At 41.2% G+C, this 22,531-nt stretch overlaps 1 protein-coding gene across 1 annotated transcript in view; it reads left to right on the top strand.

Annotated features, from left to right (window-relative positions):
- Positions 1 to 22,531, top strand: part of CNTNAP2 (contactin associated protein 2) — a 1,739,191-nt gene that overhangs the window by 1,355,679 nt on the left and 360,981 nt on the right. Inside the window, exon 14 of the mRNA XM_081799929.1 lies at positions 10,522 to 10,678. Coding sequence (XP_081656055.1) covers positions 10,522 to 10,678 — 157 coding nt within the window. The remainder of the gene's footprint in view (positions 1 to 10,521; positions 10,679 to 22,531) is intronic.

Below are 22,531 nucleotides of genomic sequence, written 5' to 3'. Positions count from 1 at the left end.
AAAAAAATAACCATGATGTGTGTGGGGGAACAAGATACTGTAATTGTGAGTCAATAGAAATAACTAATAGCGTTTTCAGTCCTGCAAAACCTTAAGATATTGAAATTATTGGTTCAGGTTGACTTTTTTAAGGGGAAATGGAAAATATGATTAAGGAAGACACTAGCAAAAATAAGTGTCATTTGAAAAAAGAACCAAATAAAAGTTATAGAAATCAAAATGTCATCAAAATCAAAATTAAAAGCTTCATGGCGGGGGTAAGTAGCAGTTTATACCCAGCTGAAGTGAGAATAGTGAAATGAATTCTGAAGGAATTTCCCAAAAATCTGCCCAGGGAGACATAGAATTGTTAAATGTGAAAAGAGGTTAGAAGCAAGGAAATAAGATCAATAACATCTAATACATATCCAGTTGGAGTTCTGGAAGAATAAAGTATAAGGAGCCAAAGCCCTATTTTGGCGCATATTAGCTAAGAATTCACCAGAACTGAAGAAAATATGCAGATTCAGATTAAGGAGTCACACTGTATGCAAACAAGAGTGAGGAAAATGCCCAGCTAGACAGAAAGAAAATACAGATCACCCACAGAAAGAATGGATATTAAGCCGACCGTTGACATCACAGTGGAAACCTAAGCCACTGGAATATTCTCAAATGGTTGTGGGAACATAACCATCACCCTTGAAAATACCTGCCAGAAAACCATCTATTATGAATAGAGTCTAAACAAAGACATTTTTAGACAAACAAGAGTAACCGCAGATCAGGAAAATTTTAAAATTATTAAGTGTACAGAGCAGCACCTTCAGAAGAACTTGCTGAGGTGATGAAAATGTCTGCTGTCCAGTATGATAGCCACCACTACAGGTGGCTAGGGGACTGAGGACTTCAAAAAAAGTAGACAAAAATATTTTTATCATTTCAGGGCAATAAACCATGAAGGAAATGTTAAATTCACCTTAAAAAATAAAATTAAGAATGTTTCCTCATTAAAACCACCATAAAAAGTAAAATTTGCAGGGCCCCTGGGTGGCTCAGTCAGTTAAGCGTCCGAATCTTGATTTCAGCTCAGGTCATGATCTCAGGGTCGTGAAATTGAGCCCCACATCGGGCTCCACGCTCAGTGTGGAGTCTGCTTGAGATTCTCTCTCTCCCTCTCCACCTGCCCCTCTCCCTGCTTGCACTCTCTCTAAAATAAATAAATAAAATCTATAAAAGAAAAAGTAAAATTTACAGTATTACAATTATTAAAAAATTATCTTCCTAAGCATCTTCTACAAGTCAGTAAAACACAAAAAAAATCCAATAAGAAAGTGGGCAAAAAATATGAACAGATTTTTTAAATAAGGAAAGGTGAATGAATAAACATGGAAAGACAAACAATCTTATAAGTAATCAGTGAAATATAACTAAAACCAAAAAGATGTACTCTTTGTCACTCACCAGTTGTCATAAGTTAATAACATAATACCAAGGATTGTCAAGGATTTTAAAGTTTTATATGCTGCTGGTAGAATTCTGCATTCATATAAGTGCTTTGGATAAACAATTTCAAAATGCACAAACCATATGACCTAACAATGACACTGTAGGATCGTGCTCAAAACTCTTAGGCATTTTCACAGAGCTTGGTGAAATAGCAAAAAACTAGACATAGACGGATGTGGTTAATATTAGAATTAATCAAGTGTGATATACTCAAAGAACAACATACCATAACAACAATGATAATAAACTAAGTACAAGTCTATTTTATTATTCTTTATACCTTATGTAAAAAGGTATTAAACTTTGTGATCATGTAACTTGTATTTGTGTGTGTAAAATATTTTAACACACACAAATGTATTTGTAAAATATTTTAACACCCAAAATTTTATTTATTTATTTATTCATTTATTTGAGAAAGAGAGTGTGCGTGTGCACGTGAAGGGGGAAGGGGCGGTGCAGAGGGAGAAGGAGAGAGAGAAAATCCTTAAGCAGACTCCCCACTGAGCACAGACCCTGACACAGGGCTCAACCCCAGGATCCTGAGATATGACCTGACCTGAAATCAAGAGTCAGATGCTTAACTGACTGAGCCACCCAGGCACTCTTTAACATCTAAAAATTTTTAAATTTGACTCCCCATTACTTAAAAACTGAAGTCCAAACACAGTGAAACTATCTCTCCAACTATAAATTCTGCTTCTCTACACTGCCCCCACCAGCCTAACCGATTACCCCACAGTTCCAGAAAAAAATCGGATTCTTTCTGGCTTCATACCTTGGCCCAGCGATTCAGGAGTGCTGAAATGCTCGTATCTTCCTCCTGGTTTTCTCGATCCTACCCTCCCATCAAAGCTTCACTCAGATCTGCCTCCTTACAGAGGCCCTCCAGTCTACCTTGACCCTCAGTAATTGTTTCCTTCTCCAGAATCCTACAGGACCCATTGCCTGAACCTAGGGGACCCACTGCTCCTGACATCCAGTGGGTAATTTTTCCATCTTACTATGTGTATGCCCTGTTAAATATCAAGGCATAAAACTTTCATAATTGTAAATTATTGAACATAGTCCTTCCGCTAACTCAGAAGCTTAGATCGGGAATTAGGTTTTCACCCCTATTCCCCAAATTGTCTCTCCAGCACTATAAAGGTGCTTACTGATTATGTAGCATGCCATTTCCATTGCAAAGCAGTATTTTGCTACAAATTTAAAAAGTTATAGTCGTCCTTTAAAATGTAAAAGGAGCTGAAGTGCATCTATTATCTATCAATCAATAAAAGTCAAGGCACAAGATACCAAGTATTTCAGTATAAATGATGGGCCCAGGGTAAGACATGTTTTAACAAATAAATACGGTTTTTAATGGAAAATAAAAATAAAGGAAGCAGCCAGTACTCAATCAAATCATCATCCCTGACATCCAGTTTAATTCCCTCTAAATTTTTTCTATAATGAAGAAAAGAAATATTTAAAATAATTGGTCAGGGCTTTTCCAGTGGAAAAAGGCTAGAAAAGCATATTATTAAATCCTACAAATAGCGTGTGGTTGCATTTGATCACTTTGGTATTACTAGTCACATTTGTTCCTGGGGCCATGGTACAAAGGAATTAGCCAGAGTAAGTAAGGGGGCCACAAACGCCATGACCTCTATGGAAACTGAGGCCAAATTAACATGGAGTGCATTGGCCTGTTCTCTTTAATACTGCTCAGAATAGCGAACTCCCATCTGATCTGTCACTTCAGTTCCATTCAAATTAATAAAACCTAATTCATTTGAATAGGATTCAAAGTGATTTGATTCAGTTCAATCAAATTCTGCTCAGTGGAATCAGTCCTTGATTAAAATCTATTAAGTTTGGTTCAATAAAATAAATTTAAATATTATGCAGTAAAATTAATTTTTAATTAACTAACATTTCAGTTCAGGTCCATTTTGATCTGAACTTCAATTCTCCACTGCTAAATTTGATCCTGATTCAAATTAATAAAATATAGTAGAATCCAACATAATCCTGAAAGATGCACCAGGAGGCTAATCAACTCCATTCATTTCTGTTCATCCCTAATCAAATGAGTTTAGTGACATTCAATCACAAAGAGATAAATGCTCACCTTTAACTACCATATTGAATGTTTATATTATAACTTCAAAATTATGAGTTTTCCCAACTTCACAACACTGTCAGTAATATGAACTCCATGGGACTTTTTTGGATTCATTCTTTGTTTAGTCTTCCTGCTAACATAGAATCAGATGGCTGGGAAACAAAAGATAATTATTATCTGGTTTAATAAGCTGATTTCACAAAATTTATAGGCAGCTTGAAATGATAGGCCTTTGTATCTGTGGCATGCCAAGATATAGGATGCTTCATTTTATTTTTAAAGTTCTTAATCTAAAAGTAAAATACAGGCATTTGGACTTAGAACCACAGTTATGAAATTAGAAAAAAAATTACAATGACTGTTCTGAAAAAAAATAACTGGGAATTTTAAATGGAGGTGTTACTGCAGTAAACACCACTGTCACCTTTTCATATCTTACCTGGAAAACAAAGACCCAGATTAGTATTCCAGTGGGACCCGGGCACCGGCCTCTCAGTATTCTATGACCTAAACCACACTGTCCATTGCCTCAGGTCAGTATATGGCAGACCTATCTGATGATGAGGATCATCAGGGCCTTAGTGACCGAGTCCCCAGATCTCCCTCCGAGATTCTTATTCCATAGATCTTATTTTGCAGGCCAGGGAATCCAGAGTGTTGATAAGAACCCCAAGTGGAACTTCTCTTAGGTAAATTGGAAACCTTCTGTCTACTAATGTCCCGCCAGAGGGAAAAGATACAGAAGCGGTCACTCCACGACTTCACCTCCCAGCCCTCATCTTTCTCCATTGAGACTTCCTGAGACTTCCACGGTCCGGTTCTTAGAAGTGATTGCATGTGGACAAACTCAACATGTTGAAGAAGAGACGCTGCCTGTATTTAAGCCAGAGAACTCCAGCACTGGGGGCCTGTGCCTGGGGACAAGGGCCACTGTGCGCAGCAGCATTAGCTCGGAGAGTGCACATCTCATACTGAAGGAAGAGGACAATCTGGCCTGCTTGATCTTCCAGATTAGTGCTATCAAATTCTCTAGATGGCTCTGTAGTAGCTACAGCACCTCCAGATTTTCTCTTTGCTCCAGCCCAGACCAGCACTTACTGTAAGGTTTTACTTTCCTTCTTCTCTAGGTTATTTGCCCAGCAAGGAAGATTCTCACAGGTAGCGAGGGCTTCGTACCTACAGTCTAGAATTACACCAGTTAAAGATGTCTCATATCCTATTGGTACCTTGGCACGGAGTGCTGTCATCAGATCGGAATGGTCAGTTGAAATTGGGAAATTTCATGGAGGGGAAAAGATTCGGTGGTGCTTTGATGAAGACAGGACGGAGGAGAAAATGGGAGATTTTTCAGAGCAAGAGTCACTTCTTTAGAAAGCGGATCCACCAGGCACTGTAGGGAGCTTCAAGTAGCCAGGACACTGCCAGATGCGGGGGGACAGGGAACAGTAAGGGAGCTGCTCGCAGGGGGCACTGAGCAGAGCTCTGAAAGGCAGCTTTCTGCTGCAGTTTGTACCTTCTCTGTTTGCCCTGCTAAATAGCCCCCTGTGATTCTCTAAGAGAATTTGTGGATAGATAGTAGTAGATAAAATAAAACTAGGTTTCATCAAGCTGAAAATATGCTTTTAAGTTTTCATTGTGGAGACTATAAAGCCTTGTGGTATTGTTTTTAATATCCTCTAGAAGTGGATGACATAGAACTAATTAACTGTCCCAGTGACCATTCGGGGTCTTCTCTCCGCGAGAACATGTATTTAAACAGACTGTCACAGATGTAGCACATTTTCATCAAGAGGTCCCCATGCACTTGTCCTTGGGTCTCTCTCAACTTGTAAGTGGGGAAAGTAGACCAAGGGTCTCTTGGTTTCTTCAAGTCCTGAGGAGCAGGTAGCCTCTTTCCCTTCCTCCTCTGCCCGTTAGTCATGCAAATAAGAAACCCTTCAGCATAATGAAACTTGATCTTGAGTACAAACAGTGTAGTGATTGCATTTAATTCAATTGATAATCTAGTTGTTTTAATACAATGTGCCTTACTTTGATAATTTAGTTTCTAGTCAACTTTGAATATGGTTTATCAGTCCTAATCTTGTCCCAATGGTTACGCCCACTGAATATAATTAACAGAAATCTTCATATTTTGAGGTTACAGAAGTTCTTAAACTCATGGCCCTGGATAATTAAATTATTTCTCTTCTAACCACTTCTTATTCTTGTCTTTTGAAAATCTTTCCATTTTTATCACCTTTAACTGCTTTTCCCCAGAACCAATTAACAGGTAAATAATGATTTGTAAAGCAAAGTATAGCACTTCATTAGCATAGCACTGGAATAAGGCAATTCTTTGTTCAATGCAAATTGAACCATCTTCTTGCTGAATACAAAATATATGCCAAATTAATAATTTATTTTAGTTACAGTGATTTGATTTAACCAAAATGTGCCAATGCTAATAACAAAGGGTACAGTTTGCTTTCTCCCTAGCATATGTGTTTCTCACTGGCATTCTTCTGTTCATGGCAGATGGAGAAACAGCTAAGTTAAACATTTTGTACTGTGCTTAACTTACTTTCCTTGGAAGGAGAACAAAATAGCTTCGATCTGGCGTCACCTTCACTGGGAACAGTAGCCATATAAGGTTATATGTGACTTGAATCAAAGGTGAGGGATGGGGGAAGAACTGGGAAATTGGGCCACTCTTACCTGCTCACTAGCATGTCACCTCCTTGCACTGAAAAGAGGAAATGTCAGTGTGGATCATCCCTCTGGATCCCACCCTGGTATCTAATAAGAGTCCCTCCCTACAAGAACTGAGGGTCCTGCCAAGTAAGATTAGCTCAGAGCCTAGATCCCACACAGAGCTTAGGCCTCCTGCTAGAACACCTACTGCCCAAACAACATGACAAAGAAACTTCCTCTCTGGGGGCTTCTCCATACTCTGCAGGTGCTGTTAGGTATCAGTGGGCTCTCTCGTCCATTTCCCCTGCCACACATTTCTCAGAGTCTCATGTTAAAGGAGCGGCTGATAATTAGCTTTCTCCTTTTACTGATGTTGCTCTGATTTTTATAAAGAATACTGAACCACATTCAACTTCTCTCATTCATGCAATTTACCATCACTGTCTATAACGAAAATATAACAGTGTTAGGTTGTTTCTGTTGGTTGCTGGAAGACATAATTTGCAATTGAGCTGAGGTTTTAGATATAGACTCTTCCAGGGGCTATTTGAATGACAAGTAGGACAAGGGAGTTTCCTGCTAGACAGTCAATTAACCCCAGCTCCACAGATGTCTGGTTTGTTTCATCTCCTCTACTGGATGTGTTGGTATCTCCTAGTTCCCAAAACAATGATAGTAACCAAAATTTCCTTTGAGGGAAAGAACTTAGCATTAGGTCACCTTGAAGAGATTCAGTGTGATAAATAGATGTGATAACCAATCTAGGTCATGTTTCTGCATTTTTGGGGTCAAGTTGTGGTCTGGAAGGCCCCAAGGGCATTTGCAAGGTCAGCATGGTACCGTCCACCTTTGCCCTCTTCCTATAACATGACCTAGAGATGGAATCAACAGAGACCTTATTCAGGTTACTGGCCAGCTGACCTGGCTCAGATTTTACAGTTTCCATAAATGGAATTTTTCAAGCCTTGTTTTTTGAAAGTCTTGACTGCATCAAAAGAGAACAGTTTATTATTGGTCATGGTTCCAACACTAGGAAGCATCTCAATTTGGATGCTTTACTCTTTACCCTGATGGAAAGAGAAGGGAGAAGCAAGCAAGCAAGCAAACAAACAAACAAAAACACCTTGAATGTATAAAGCAAACACAGCTCTCTTTATTCTGGGGACATGGCCAAGTAGACAAAAGATAAGGTTTCAGAGTAGACCCTTATCTCAAAGAGCTGGCCTCTTCCTCCCTTCAGAACAGGATACTGAAATCTCCCTTTCTACTGTTTACCTGATCAAGTCAAATATATTTTTTAAAATTCTTGTGCTATAAATGATCTTGCAAAGGGAAAAAAATAATAACTTTTCCAAATTAAGTCAACACAATCTAGAAATGTGTATGAAGTAGGAGACTATCTAACTCTTTTCCAAGTTCAGAGTGTTTGCTCATTTATTACATCAAGCCTGAACCTCCCAGGAGAGTTTCATGACTTTAAATTGCCCACCATAAAAACAATCCCATTTATAGTCACACCAAAACGTATAATAAATATCTAGCAATAAAACTAACCAAGGAGGTGAAAGATTTATACTCTGAAAACTATAAGACATTAATAAAAGAAATTGAAGACAACTCAAACAAGGAAAGGTATACCATGCTCATGGATTAGAAGAATAAAGTTCGTACTACCCAAAGCAATCTACAGATTCAATGCAATCTCTATCAAAAAACCAGTAGCATTTCTCACACAACTAAAACAAATAATCCTAAAATTTGTGTGGAACCACAAAAGACCCTAAATAGTCAAAGCCATCTTGAGAAAGGACAAAACTGGAGGCATCACAATCCCAAATTTTAAGATACATTACAAAGCTGTAGTAATCAAAACAGCAATGATACTGCTGCGCGTGTGCACGCACACACACACACCAAAGACACATAGATCAATGGAACAGGATAGAGAGCTCAGAAATAAACCCACTCTTATATGGTCAATTAATCTACCACAAAGAAGGCAAGAATATACAATGGGGAAAGACAGTCTCTTCAATAAAAGTTGTTGAGAAAACTGGACAGCTACATGCAAAAGAATGAAACTGGGTTATCTTCTTACACCATACATAAAAATAAACTCAAAATGGATTAAAGACCTAAATGTAAGACATGAACCCTTAAAACTAGTAATAGAAAACATAACCAGTAAGCTCTTGGACATCAACCTTAGTGACATGTTTATGGATATGTCTCTTCAGGCAAGGGAAATAAAAGCAAAAATAAACTATGGGGACTACACTAAGATAAAAAGCTTTTGCACAGCAAAGGAAACCATCAACAAAATGAAAAGGCAATCTACCGACTGGGAGAAGATTTTTTCAAATGATATATCCAATAAGGGGTTAATATCCAAAATATATAAAGAACTTATACAACTGAACACCCAAAAAGCCCCAAATAATCTGATTAAAAATGGGCAGAGGATGTGAATAAGACATTTTTCGAGAGAAGACATCCAGATGGCCAACAAACACATGAGAAGAAGCTCAACATCACTCATCATCAGCAAAATGCAAATCAAAACCACAAGGAAATATCACCTCATGCCAGTCAAATGGCTATTATCAAAAAGACAAAAATAACAAATATTGGCAAAGATGTAGAGAAAAGAAAACCCTCATATACTGTTTGTGGAAATGTAAGTCAGTATAACAACTGTGGAAAACAGTATGGAGGTTCCTTAAAAAATTAGAAATAGAAATACCATATGATCCAGTAATTCCACTGTGGAGTATTTACACAAGGAAAACAAAAACACTAAATTGAAAAGATATATGCAGCCCTATGTTTATTGCAACATTATTTATAATAGCTAAGATATGGAAGCAACCCAAGTGTCCATTGACTGATGAATGGATAAAGAAGATGGGGTGTGTGTGTAATAGAATATTACTCAGCCATAAAAAAATAATGAGATCTTGTCATTTACATCAACATGGATAGAGGATCTTATGCTAAATGAAATAAGTCAGAGAAAGACAAATACCGTAAGATTTCACTTATGTGTGGAATCTAAAAAACAAAACAAACAAACAAAAAGCCAGAGTCATAAATACAAAGAACAGACTGGTGGTTGCCAGAAGGGAAGAGGGTGGGAGATGGGTGAAACAGGTGAAGGGGATTTAGAGGTACAAACTTCCAGTTATAAAATAAGTAAGTCACAATGATGAAAAGTACAGCAGAGGAAATACAGTTAATAATATTGTAGTAATGTTGTATGGTAACAGATGGGCACTGCACTTACCATGATGAGCACTGAGTAATGTATAGAATTGTCGAATCGCTATGTTGTACACCTGAAACTAATATAACATCGTATGCCAACTATACTTCAATAATAAAAATAAATAAATAATCTACCTTAAAAAAAAACTATTGGCGTATCTCAGACAGTACTGCAGCAGTCTTCATGCAACTCCAGTATGGCTCTTGCCTCATTTTTATTTCTGAACACTTGCACAGACCCTGGGACAAGTGTCTACCTAGCGTCCCAAAAGGGTGGGTGAGTTCTTAGAATGGAATTCTAGCCGTACACATGAAGATTTTATCATGTTTGACACGCAGTGGAAACTCAAGTGATGTTTGATGATTGGATGAATGAGTGAATACCTGAGTGAATATTAGGCCAAATAATAGGGGCACGTGTGTGGTATAAGAGCATCGTACAATGTCTTAGGAGATACAGTGTCGAACTTCTGGTTTGGGAACAAATCTGCAATGTGATTGAGAGAATCCCTTCAGCTTTCTAGACCTCAGTTTCCTTACCTGTAAAATAAGGAGATCAGACTATGACACGATGAAGGTCGTTTGGCTCTGATAGTCTATGATCCCCCTGGCTACCACTTCTCAGAAAAGCACAGCTAGTCATGAGCTTAGTGGTAATTCACAGGATCAGTGCACTGTCTATATGCCTTCATCATGGATGTCCCCAACTGGCCAGCCTCTCTACTGAGTAGACACCTAAGTTACTGACGCTTGAATGTTGAAACTTCTTTCAGGAAAAAAGGTGCCTATCCTGGTGAGAGAACTTGCGCTTACCATTCCCTGTTGTATTTTTTATTAAATATCCCTGTGATTGAAATACATTTACCTGTAAGAGGGTAAAGTGATGTTCAGCCTACCAGGGCGCAATGCTGCCTCTGGGGACAGGGGTGTACGGATGTCAACGCGGTCAAGCCTCGTCTACCTCACTGTGTCTTTCCCCTTTCTCCTAGATGGAAGCCCTTACACCTGGTGGGTCGGCAGAGCCAACGAGAAGCACTACTACTGGGGCGGCTCGGGGCCCGGAATTCAGAAGTGCGCCTGCGGCATCGAGCGGAACTGCACGGACCCCAAGTACTACTGTAACTGTGACGCGGATTACAAGCAGTGGTGAGTGCAAGCTCCCCTCCCAGGGTGCCTTTAGGTCAGACTAATTCCGTAGAAGAGAACATTCGAAAATTACTGAAATAATAAGAGAATGGGTTAGTGGTGTTTGGGAGCTAACCCCAGTGACAAATGTCAGGAACGCACTGAAAAATACAAAAGCAGAGAGAGGTCAGTGTTACGAGGCTGTGCACTCAGAAATAAACGGACACATAATTGATGTGTTCCTGTTTTATTCCGAGAGAAGAATAATGAGCCATGGAGCAGAAGGTGACTTAGACTCTGAAATGTGCTTTGTAACAGTAGAGGCAATGGCCGTGGGCAGGGAGCCCACGCGCAGGGATGGGGGAGCGCCGGTGGTAAACAGTCTCCTTCCAGGACGCTTCCACTTTCTGCCATGTTTGCTTTGAGAAGCTGCACAAGAAAAAAGGAGGGGGGAGGAAGGGACAGGAAAAAGTCGTTCTTCGCTCTGTCTTCAGCAACAGGGCTCACGGATCTCCTTTTCCTTCCTGCCCGGAACTGTTTAGAACTCCGATACAGATCAGTTCAAGAAAGATCTGTTTCGGGTTTCTTTCATCCCTCTGCTGGCTTTTGTTCTGCTTCCCAGTGAATGACTGGGTCTGTGTCAGTAAGAGATAAAGACAAAATCAGCTGTCATTCAGCGTGAAAAAGAGAGTCCCCAGAGGTCTCGGTGGAAGACTGTAAACCTAAGTAGGGCTCTCCCCAGGAGCACCCATCCTGCACTTGCTTCTCACAATGTCAGAAACGTGGAGGGGCCCCTCCGTGCTCCCCTCAGGTCTGCCTCTGTTTCACACTATTTAGAAGGACAGTTGACAAGTTCATTCTACCAGTTAACTGAAAACTAATTCTGAATATAAAGTTCTATGATTTCCAGGTCGGGTGTCTACCTCTTTTCCAAAAGCCATTTTTCTTTTAGTAAACGAAATGAATTACCAAGCCTGTATATCTCAATGTTTTGGAATCGTGCATAAATGTGCGTGCGTGTGGAAATAGCTACCATTATTCTTTAATTGCGGTTTAGTGTAAAGAGAAAATCATGATATTCTGTTGTTAATTTTCTTTGTTCAAAAGATGTCTCTACACACATATTCACACACTCCACCAAGATTGGAAATCAGGACAATGGAAGCCAAAGGCAGGAATCTGAAGTTAACTTTTCATTCATTCATTCAGTCACTCATTAACTCAACAGATACTGATTGAATCTTATGTGCCAACGACTCTTCTAGGTACGAAGGAAAAAACAGTGAATGACAAGAACAGGAATCCCTGCCTTGATTTATGTTCTTGTTGTCACTTTTTACTGGCTGCATGTCCTTAAGCAAGTTCCATAGACTCAGATTCATTTGACTCGTCAACGTTGGACTGCCAGTCCCTTTGAGAAGCTGACTTTGAGTGCATTCTCTCCAAGTAGGAGACATGGGAGCACTGTCCCAGATGGCTCATTGTCTAGCAATGCAGAGTGTTGGTCCTACCACAGAGGACAGTTGAGTATTCAGGGAAAGGAAAACCTAGTGCATGCATCTAAGTGAAATTCATTTTTGTCAGACATCGTGGTCAGTGCTAGGGATACAATGGTAAATAGAACATGCACTTTGTCCTGAGAGAACTCAAAAACTAGTTGGAGGACAAAACCCCCAGAAATAGCATAATACAAGCAGTCCTCTGGTGAAGGCATTCCAGGATACAACAAAACCAGCAGAAGAAGATTTAAGTCTAACTGCGGGAGTAGAGGGAAGGTTTAGTAAGGTCCTCACAGGAAAAATGTTGCTCGGAAGAGAAGTAAGAGTTTGCTGGGCGCACTCTCGTCTTGGAGAAGCAGGATACGGCTCGGGCAGTTTGGGGAGGCATCTGTGCAGTAGATTCGGAATGCGATGCAGAGAAGAGAGGAACCACAGTAACGCTCAGTGTGTGGCAACACTGGAGCTTCCATTCTTTTCTGAGGGTGGTGGGAGTTTGGATTTATCAGCCATGAGCCCGGGGAGGAGGCGTGATGGAGGAGGCAGGAGGGGAGGAGGAGGATGTCAGAACAGTCCTTGAAAGGCATCAAAGGCTTAAGGTGAATGAAGGCATCCACAAAGAAGGAGGAAAATGTATGAGATGTTTGGGAAGTGATATCATCAGGGCTTGAGAGTTAGGCCTATATGAAAAGAAAGGGAGGAGTCTGGGTAGGCTCCCCCTTGGGCACCTGGAAATGGAGGGGAAGCGAAGCCGTGCATCAGGCCAAGGAATAAAGCTCTGAGCAAGCAGATCATGAGTTCAGCTTTGAAAGTATTAGGTTGGAGGTGCCAGCATAACATCATGTCTAAATCCAGAGGGGCCCCATGAAGGGGATTACTGACAAGAAACAGAGATTTCAGAGAACTGTATTTGCATCTGCAATCACTTCGGAGAACATACCTGAATTCAGATCACAGATGAGAAGACTCGTCACAGACAGACCTATTCAGTGGCACTCACAGACACGCCAGTCTGGCAAGACGTGATAGGATCATAACTGTTCACAATTTCTCAGGGCCCCCGACACAGCTGGTGTGTAGTGTCCTTCCGGCTGAGTAGCAGCTAAGATACCCTCACCGCTCGCCCTCCCTGCTCAGCTTCTGTCAAGTTTGTCTAATGTCCCCTAATAGAGGCACTATGTTTTGAGCAAACTTAAAAATGTAGTGAGTATGTTTACAATAAATAGCTATTAAGATGATCTTCCCTATTTAGCACAAGAAAGAGAGCTTTCGGTGATGTCTTGCTGGTCTTTGAATTCACCAGCCCCTGGCAAAGAACCTGCTCTGTGGATGCTTTAAAAATGGCCTAGATTTGCCACTTTCAAGAAGGCTTTTAACCACTCTGAAATTTGGACTTGTTGTCTGTATAATAAAAATAAGTCTTGATTGGCAGACTTGTGTGAGAGTAAATGGAATATAGATTATGAAAACATTCTGTAAGTTGTATAGTAAGGGATACATAGCTCTTTGCAATTCTTTTTTTTTTTAAGATTTTATTTATTTATTTGACAGAGAGAGACGCAGCGAGAGAGAGAACACAAGCAGGGGGAGTGGGAGAGGGAGAAGCAGGCTTCCCGCCGAGCAGGGAGCCCGATGCGGGGCTCGATCCCAGGACCCCGGGATCATGACCTGAGCCGAAGGCAGACGCTTAACAACTGAGCCACCCAGGTGCCCCGCTCTTTGCAATTCTTAATTATATAATTTTCAGTGCAAGTCTTCATGATTCCAAATGAATCCTTAGAAATGAAAACAGACTGTGGAAAGTGAGTCCCTTCATGCTCTGGACCAGCCGCAGACCTCAAGTCAAAGTCTACAACAGCACGCGGCAGGGTTATGGATGGGCTTTATTAGAGAGGCTTACATCAGGTATCATCAAAAGAGAAGGCGTAGGTCCCCCAACCCCATCCACCTTCAGGGAGGGATGCTGGAGCCAGGCTGTTGTACTGAACACAGCAAGGGTCTAGTTCCAAGGAACCCCTTGCTCCTCTGGCTTCAGGGCAAGAGAGCAACTTTGTTGGTGGAGGCAAGTCAGACTCTTAGGACACCAGGTGGGCTGCGCGAAGGGACCAGCTGTTTACAGGCATTGTCTGAGGCCCTCTTTTCACCCAGAACAGGGAGAAGCCACAGCCCCTGTAGGAAGCTGGCTTTGGGTGCAACCTCCTTGACTAGAAGGGGGAGTGCTTCCCAGCTGGTTCATTGGCCAGGCAACCCAGAGTGTGTGCTCCCAGGATCATAGGGATCCAGATCTTTTTGTCCTACCACAGAGGAGAGCTAAGAGATTCAGGAAAAGGAAAACCTCGTGTGTAAATCCAAGTGAAATCCACACATGTGAAACCGCACTTGCTGTGATGTGTGGAAGTCCAAATAAAGGTTCTACTGAAGCTCATGCTTTTTCAGGCTCCGTGTCCAGCTAAGAAAGTTACTCTTTCCAGTAATCTTAACTCAATCACTGTGAATCATTTGATTAAAATGGACTGAGGCTGAAGCTCTCTCACGCCCTTTCCTGTGTCTTTGTGACCTAAGTCAGCACATCTGGCTTCTCTAAGTTCTCATATCAACAAAACGTAGACAGATAGCCCTTCCCAGTTCATGCAAAGATTCAGTAAAGTGCAGTCGTAAATGAATGTTTAAAATTACAGTCGGCATATTACTTTTACTATTGGAATGTTGAATGGAACCCTAGCAAAAATTGTTAACAATTTCTTAAATTACAGTTGCATAAATGGGGGGGCCCAGGAAAATGTAAATTATTTTCCACAAATTATATTAGAAATGAGGAGCAGAGAGAAGACCTAGACCCAGGTTTCCAAACTTCCAGTCCAGTGTTTTTCTATAACATCACGATCAAGGAAGACTATTGACGTTGTTTTTATCTTTTTAATGATTTAAGAATTACTGTTTAACTAGCCATCTCTAAGTTTTGAAGTTTAAACAAATAGACAACATGTTTTATGTTCTTTAAAAAAAAAAAAAAAAAACCTCTGAAACTTAGATTAAGCATTTATTCTTATTTACTGGAGTAAAATGCACAAAAATGGGGCTGGGATCATCGAGACTGTAGCTCAGGGTGCAAGCAGACCTCACAGCAAAGCAGCAATGGCCTGTGAGAACTATAACCATCTCAGTGATTGCCTGATTATCTATGCTGTGAGAAGTTTTGCACAGTTATTTCTGTGATTGAATGTAATTTAACATTTATGATTTACTATTCGCAGCAATAGTAAATATTCCCTACCATGCCAGAATCCTAATTAAGTGAGCCCTGGTCTCAGCTAAGTGCCCACCACTGGGTAATTCCTGGTCTCTTGCAGCCTGACTCAATGAGCTATATCATCACATCTGAAATTAGCAGTTCCAAAAATGGAATTACCAGGGAAGGCGTGCCAGTCATTGCTTGAGTACCCTTCTCTCGTTGTACTTGTAGAATTTCTGGATGATTGTGTCCTGGCCGAGATGAGCACATGCAGAGGGGGTATTAAGCCAGATGAAAAGCCATCAGCACAATCTATGTGTTACAGTTAGAGAGCAGTTCCCACCTCAGTCTCAGGAAGGCCAGGCACATGCCTACTTGTGTGCCCCATTTCACTCACCCTGAATGGAACTGGCTTGTCTGTAGGTCTTTCCTTCCTGGGCCAGAAATAATCCACAACCAACTTTTTATAGGTAGCGGAGAACCTCTTTAGTGTTTTAAAACCAGAAACGTCTGATTCAGTGAGCTTACCATTACCAAACAGCTGTGAAGTACTCGGAATATTTTGAAAAGTAATCATTACATATTTTTTCATGGTTTCTAAACAGTTTCACCTCATCTTTTTAAATAATATTTTTTCCATGAAACATGTTTACTTTTACTCAAAGTGGAATATTTATGTGCATTCTCGTTTGCCATGCTGTTCAAATCATAATAGTGAATATTTAGGGATGTTAATTATGTGTCAGACATTGTTTCAAGGGCTTGAATGTATCATGTCATTTAAACATGACATCGATCCTACAATTAAGGTACTATTTTTTCCGCCTCAGGAGAGGTTAAGTTTCTTCCCCAAGGTCACACAGTTAGTAAGTGGTAGAACTAAGATTCAAACCCAGGGCAGGCCAACTCCAAACTCATCCTTAGATATTACACAGCAAGGCATGTAAAAAAAAAAAAAAATTTTTTTTAATATACACACTATATAGAGCATGGCAAGGAAGCCACCTTTTAATGGCAGTTTGGAAAGGGCTGTAAAATTTTAACACGTATTCTTTGAGCTTTTTTCTATATGGCATTGCCTTTCTTGAACAAATACAGACAAATGTAGATACTGTACTTTCCATTTTTTGTAGTAATCAAAACGAAAGAAACCCAAACAGAAATTTCCATTAATAGAATTTTAGATAATTATACTGATGTTAGGTTGTTGAAGGAAGGAAGGGAGTAGACACTCAAACCCTAGCATAGAAAAATGACCAAGGTAAAAATGTAAAAAGAACGTTGAAGAATAATATGTAGGATATGAGTCTGTTTTTTAAAAAAATGAGTAGACATCCATAACCCTTATACGTGTGTAGGCAAGTTCTGGAAACCGTACAAAATAAACCATTCATAATAGTTAACACAGTGGACGAAGGATATGGGGTCTTAGTCTTGTCTTTATCCCCTTCTATATCTTACTTACACTTTGAATGTTTTGGTGTGATCATAGTTAACCTGTTAAATTAAAATTTTAGAAGTAGCTTAAAAATCTAAAATGATGGGTGCCTAGGTAGCTCAGTTGCTTAAGCGTCCGACTCTAGATTTTGGCTCAGGTCATAACCTCAGGGCCGTGAGATCGAGCCCCACGTCAGGCTCCACACTTGGTGGCAAGTCGGCTTGATGTTCTCTCCCTCTCCTTCTGTCCCTCCCCACCCCCTTCTCTCTCAAGTAAATAAATAGATCTTTTTTAGAAATCTAAAATGAAAAAGTAAGGGCCCCCACAGGCATCCTGTTACATAACAACAAATACTAGTCTCCTAAGAAAGCAGACAGAATAGGTTTTAATAACAGAACATAAGCATCTCCATTCTTGATTCTGCTAACCCCAATATTGGAATGAGTTTCTAGGAAGACTGGAGGATGTCTCTCTCCCATTTAGCAGAGTGACATAGAATATCCAGGCCATTAGCCTTTGAACCACATGCAGAATACTGTGTTTTATCACATGGATCTGAATTCTGTAAAACTCATGCTGGTGCTTTTAATCCTTCTGGGATCCTGCTTGGGACAACACTCCCTTCATATCTCAATACTCGGGGGTCTGATTCTTGCCTATTAGAGGGTGTGATCCTATGAGTAGTATGGGTATCAGTCATGAGTGACACTCTTCTGAGTGCTAAACTGACCAAAACAATAGCCAATATTCAAATAAATGTGTGAGCATGTGTGTGTAAAATGAAATATTAAAATGGATAGTTATCGATACATTTTCTTTTTAGAGACATAAATGGAGCTGACCTTTTAATCTAACAAAGGCCATCTTCATTAAGCTAAGCTTTGTTTAAAAAAACAAAGAAGAGGGACGCCTCGGGGCGCCTGGGTGGCTCAGTCGTTAAGCGTCTGCCTTCGGCTCAGGTCATGATCCCGGGGTCCTGGGATCGAGCCCCGCATCGGGCTCCCTGCTCGGCGGGAAGCCTGCTTCTCCCTCTCCCACTCCCCCTCCTTGTGTTCCTGCTCTCGCTCTCTCTCTCTGTCAAATTAATAAATAAAATCTTAAAAAAAAAAACAAAGAAGAGGGACGCCTCAGTAGGTTAAGCATCTGCCTTCCGCTCAGGCCATGATCCCTGGGTCCTGGGATCAAGCCCCGCATCAGGCTCCCTGCTCCGCGGGAAGCCTGCTTCTCCCTCTCCTACTCCCCCTGCTTGTGTTCTCTCTCTCACTGTGTCTCTCTCTGTCAAATAAATAAATAAAATCTTTAAAATACACACACACACAAAGAAGAAAGAAAAAGGAAACTATTTTAAACCGGTTTAGCTCCAGATTTCAGCGTGTCTCAGCATCCGTGTGGTGCCAGAGGCGATTCCAGGCACGTCCCACGGCCCCCTGTACTTTAGTCTTTATACTTCCTCGGTGAAGTCTGCTGGTCAAATTGCCCACACCGTGAAGTTGCATCTAAATAGGATATTCCTTGAAAGTCTAGCAGCGGCACCCGTTTAGAAGTGTAACTACTTTTCAATATGTGGGTCAGGGCTCAGAGCCGAAGGCAAGGGCTTCTGCTCTTTCATTAGGAATTCACCCTGGGATGTGAAATAGGAAGTATCAGCAAGGCTCCTGGACGTGGGTGCTGGAGAGCTCAAGATGCAAAGCATCCGTGTGGTTGAAAGACCTCTTGGCTAATGGGGGTAAGGAAATGTCTCTCCTCGTTTCCAGAGGAAGCATAAAAATGATATATTATATTCTGTCTCAGGGATATTTTGGTGCCAGCTTGCTTGGCACGGCATAGAATCTTCTGTTACCTCGCGAATTGTATCATGACAGAAAGGTAATTGGGCACCAGAGAAGATGTCAGTGGGAGTGTCAATATAGTTTGACCACTGCCCCTAAATAATATTGATGACAGGAAAGGAAGAGGGATTAATCAGCTGTGAACCTGTCAGATGTTCAGAGCGTGCCGCAGGTCCCCCAGATAAATACAGCCCACCACCAGAATGCTAAATGGACTCCAACGGAAGGGATTATTTAGCCATCTTGAGAAAAACAGAACTATGATGCAAGAGAGCTTTCTGAGAAAACACAGCTCATTTTCCATCCCCTCTCCCCAACATACTTTAAAAAGAGAGAAGTCTATTATATGTTCTGGGGGGAAAAAATTGCATTCTCCCTAAGAATCGATCATGAAAAAAAGGATCACATCGAGAGCCATGTCATGCAGTTTACAGCAAAGTGCTGAGCCAGCAGGTTTGAAGCACGTCATAACTGGGCCGTGGGCATGCCCCACATGACACAGCCCATTTGTCTGTTGGTTTCCTCTGTGTCCCTCTGAAAGATCAAGCCCATTCCACATGAAGCGCACCGTCACACTGTCCTTACCGTGCCAGCCGCCTCTCCTGGGCCTTTCACAGTTACCTGACCCTCTGTCACTACAGCTTCTCTCTCACTACAGCTCACCTCTAAACCTGAGCTCTGAACACTATTGTGGCAACCTTCCAAAATAACTCCTGAGTGTGATGCTCCCCCATCCTACAACTTGGTAACTGATTATCACTGTCTGGCTTCATAGAAATTAGAATAACCTAGGAAACATTCAGAATGACTGATCATCAGGCCCTGCCTCAGACTAATTAAATCAGAATCTCTGAGAATCGGGTCTGACCATCCTGGATTCTGCAGACTCCCAAGATTTCAAGTGTGTAGCCAGGGTTGAGAGCCACTGACTTCCGGCTAAGTTGAGCTGCACATAATAAAAAAATAAATAAGCCTTAAGCAAGATGAAACCTTATTTCTCTTTTTGGGGGGAAAGAAGCCCATGCTCCTTCCAACAATCTGTACTCACATTCTTAGAGTTTGACAACATCCTCAGGATCCAATAGGGCTTCTAGAGCTCCAGCCATCACATTCACATTCCAGGTGGAAGGTAAGAAGGGGATAAAGAAAGGGTGATTTCTCCCTCTGAAAATGACATTACATATGACTTCCATGTACAAATCATTAGCTGGAACTTAGTTACATGACCACAGCTGCCAAGATGTCTGGGATATGTAGCTTTTAACTGGGCATGAATGTGCCTCACTAAAAATGAGAGTTCACTTGCCAATGATGAAGGGGAAATGAACATCAGGAGACAACTAACAGTTTCTGTCCCAACTGTCAGTTCTTCAGAGGAGCCCTGCTGATATCCTCTTCAGACACCTTTAAGAGCTCCCCCTTCAGGATTAAATCTGAACTCCTTCAAGTTACTATTTTCGAGCCTTTCAGAGTCTCTCCCCATCCTACCCTGTCAGTTCAACCTCACTCTCCACCATGGCCATTCCGAGAATGTGTATCCTTTCTCATTGCTAGCCCTTTGGACATGCGCCTTCCTCCTGGTGATGGAGGAAGGATTGGAGAGAGTCTAGATTGTTACCTTTGCAGAGGAAGGAAGGGGTCCATGAGCCAAGAATATGGGCATCCTCTGGATGCTGGAAAAGGCAAGGAAATGGATTTTCCCACAGAAGCTCCAGAAAGAAATGGAGCCCTGACAACACCTCAATTTTAGTCCAGTCAGACTCGTGCTGCAATGTTAGTCTATAGAAGTGAAAGATAACAGATCTCTGCTGTTTTAAGCCACTTCGTTTGTGGTAATTTGCTATGGCAGCAATAGAAACCTTACAGATTCATTTTTTGCTGTGGTTGGTGTCATTGAAAACACTCTGCAAAAACATCTTCTCTCTCATAGTGCTGTAGAGTCAAGGATGACTGGCAGAAGAATAGCCTTGCAGCTAGCTTAAAAAGAATGTCCTTACAGGTAATCTTATGGCCACTACCATACTCCCCTGCCCATCCATCACTTGCTGATGCAAGAGCATCGAGCCCGTGTAGAGAACATGCACAGTCTTCCTTGGATGTATGGCTCTCTTGACCAGGGAGGATTGGTTGCCAGTTCTTATCTGAGATTGGATCTCCTTCAAGTGGATGACTGTCTTGCTGATGATAGGAATTTTTCCGCTCAGAAACCTTCCTGTATCCAGCCCGTCCGTCATTCAGCCATGTCTGGCACCCTGCTATGTACCAGCTGTGATGGACCCCCCTGCTGGTCCTGAGAAACGCAGGGTGGGCGGGCAGCTTTAATGCTGTGCCTCCTGCTGAAAGATTTAAGATGTCTTCTTGATTCCTTCAACATTTTAATTTCACAAACCTGATCCTGCTTTCTTCTTCTTCTTTTTTTTTTTTAATTTTAATTGACAGGCAGAGAAATGAATGGATAATGAGGGTTTTATCCATTTTCTTAGTTTCAAAAGAGGGACATTAGGGACATTATCGGATTTCTGATTGTAATACCTCGTTTGATGGCAGATGCCATTAGCCTGCATTGCGGCCTGTCTGCATCTGGCCTTGATCTGTTATTTACAGCCTGTTAAACTCTGCATCATCCAGATAGCCCCAACTCTATTAGCAGTGAGGTTTCATAGCTAGGACAAGGTCTGGAAAAATAATGAGCAGTATTATTTCCTGTTATTATTATTTGGGGATATTTTGGTTAGCTTACTTCATTGCATGGAAACTGTCCTGTTTTCTAGGGGCCTTGATGCAATCGTCGATTATAAAATAGATTTTTCTGGAGTTGTTTGTCCATTCATTCATTTCACCAATTACACAGTGAGCTTCCATTGTGCCGTCTACTCATACGGGTGACAGCGCAAGACGACTGCCAGCCCTGAACTGCACAGGGCCACTTGTACGTGGATTTTTTTTCATAAATACGGTACGGTCCTGTCAATTTGTTTTCTCTTCCTTGTGATTTTCTTAATAACATTTTCTTTTCTCTAGCTTCCTTTAGTGTAAGAATATATAATACCTATAACATAAAAAATATGTGTTAGTAAACTGTGTATGTTACCAGTAAAGCTATTAGTAGTTAAGGTTTAGGGGAATCAAAAAAAAAAAAAAGGTTTAAGGGAATCAAAAGTCATTTGTGGATTTTTGACTCTGGGTGGCTTCAGGGGGTGAGGGGAAGTGGACGGGAGAGGCCAGCACCTCTAACCCCCACGCTGTTCAAGGGAAGGGGGATTCTTTGATGAGAATACAAACTAACCCTAGGACACAGGGGTGGGCTGTAGACTGAATGTTTTCAAATCAAAGAGAACTTGTAAACCCCTTCTAGAGAAAGAAAACCCTCCCAAGAAAATGATTAAGAATGATCCTGTCAGGTCCCAATTAACCACATACAAATTATCCCCATTGTAGACTATCCATACTGTTTATTTCTAGGATAGAAAGCATTACAATAATCACATTCAATCCTTGTTGCATTTTAAATACACATGTCAATGCAAATTACAAATATTGAAAAGCAAATGAAGACCCGAGGAAAATAAATGAAGAAATGTGGTAAAGGAGAAAAGAGCAGTGATGGGAAATAGGCAGTCTGGCTTGTTGAGAGCAGCCGTCTCGTTTCTGAACATGCGCCCTGGTTTCCTGTGGCCTGTGCCCACCCCTGCGTATAATTCAAAGTCAGTGTTGGAAGAAATCCATCATTGACAGGACGTGGCAGCCTTCCACAGGGTCAGGCCGGGGCATCTGAAGGACCACTGCCCAAGCTTCCCTCTCCTTCTCTTCAAGGGTGCAGACTGCCTCCGCATCTTCCACAAAGATACTGATGGCCCCTCAGGGACTCTTCAGGGACAC

The sequence above is a fragment of the Leptonychotes weddellii genome, chromosome 12, assembly GCF_054177405.1.
Source record: "Leptonychotes weddellii isolate Sample4059 chromosome 12, ASM5417740v2, whole genome shotgun sequence".
NCBI lineage: Eukaryota > Metazoa > Chordata > Mammalia > Carnivora > Phocidae > Leptonychotes > Leptonychotes weddellii.
The sequence above is the reverse complement of the archived record's forward strand: the minus strand, read 5'-3'. Positions and strand labels throughout refer to the sequence as shown.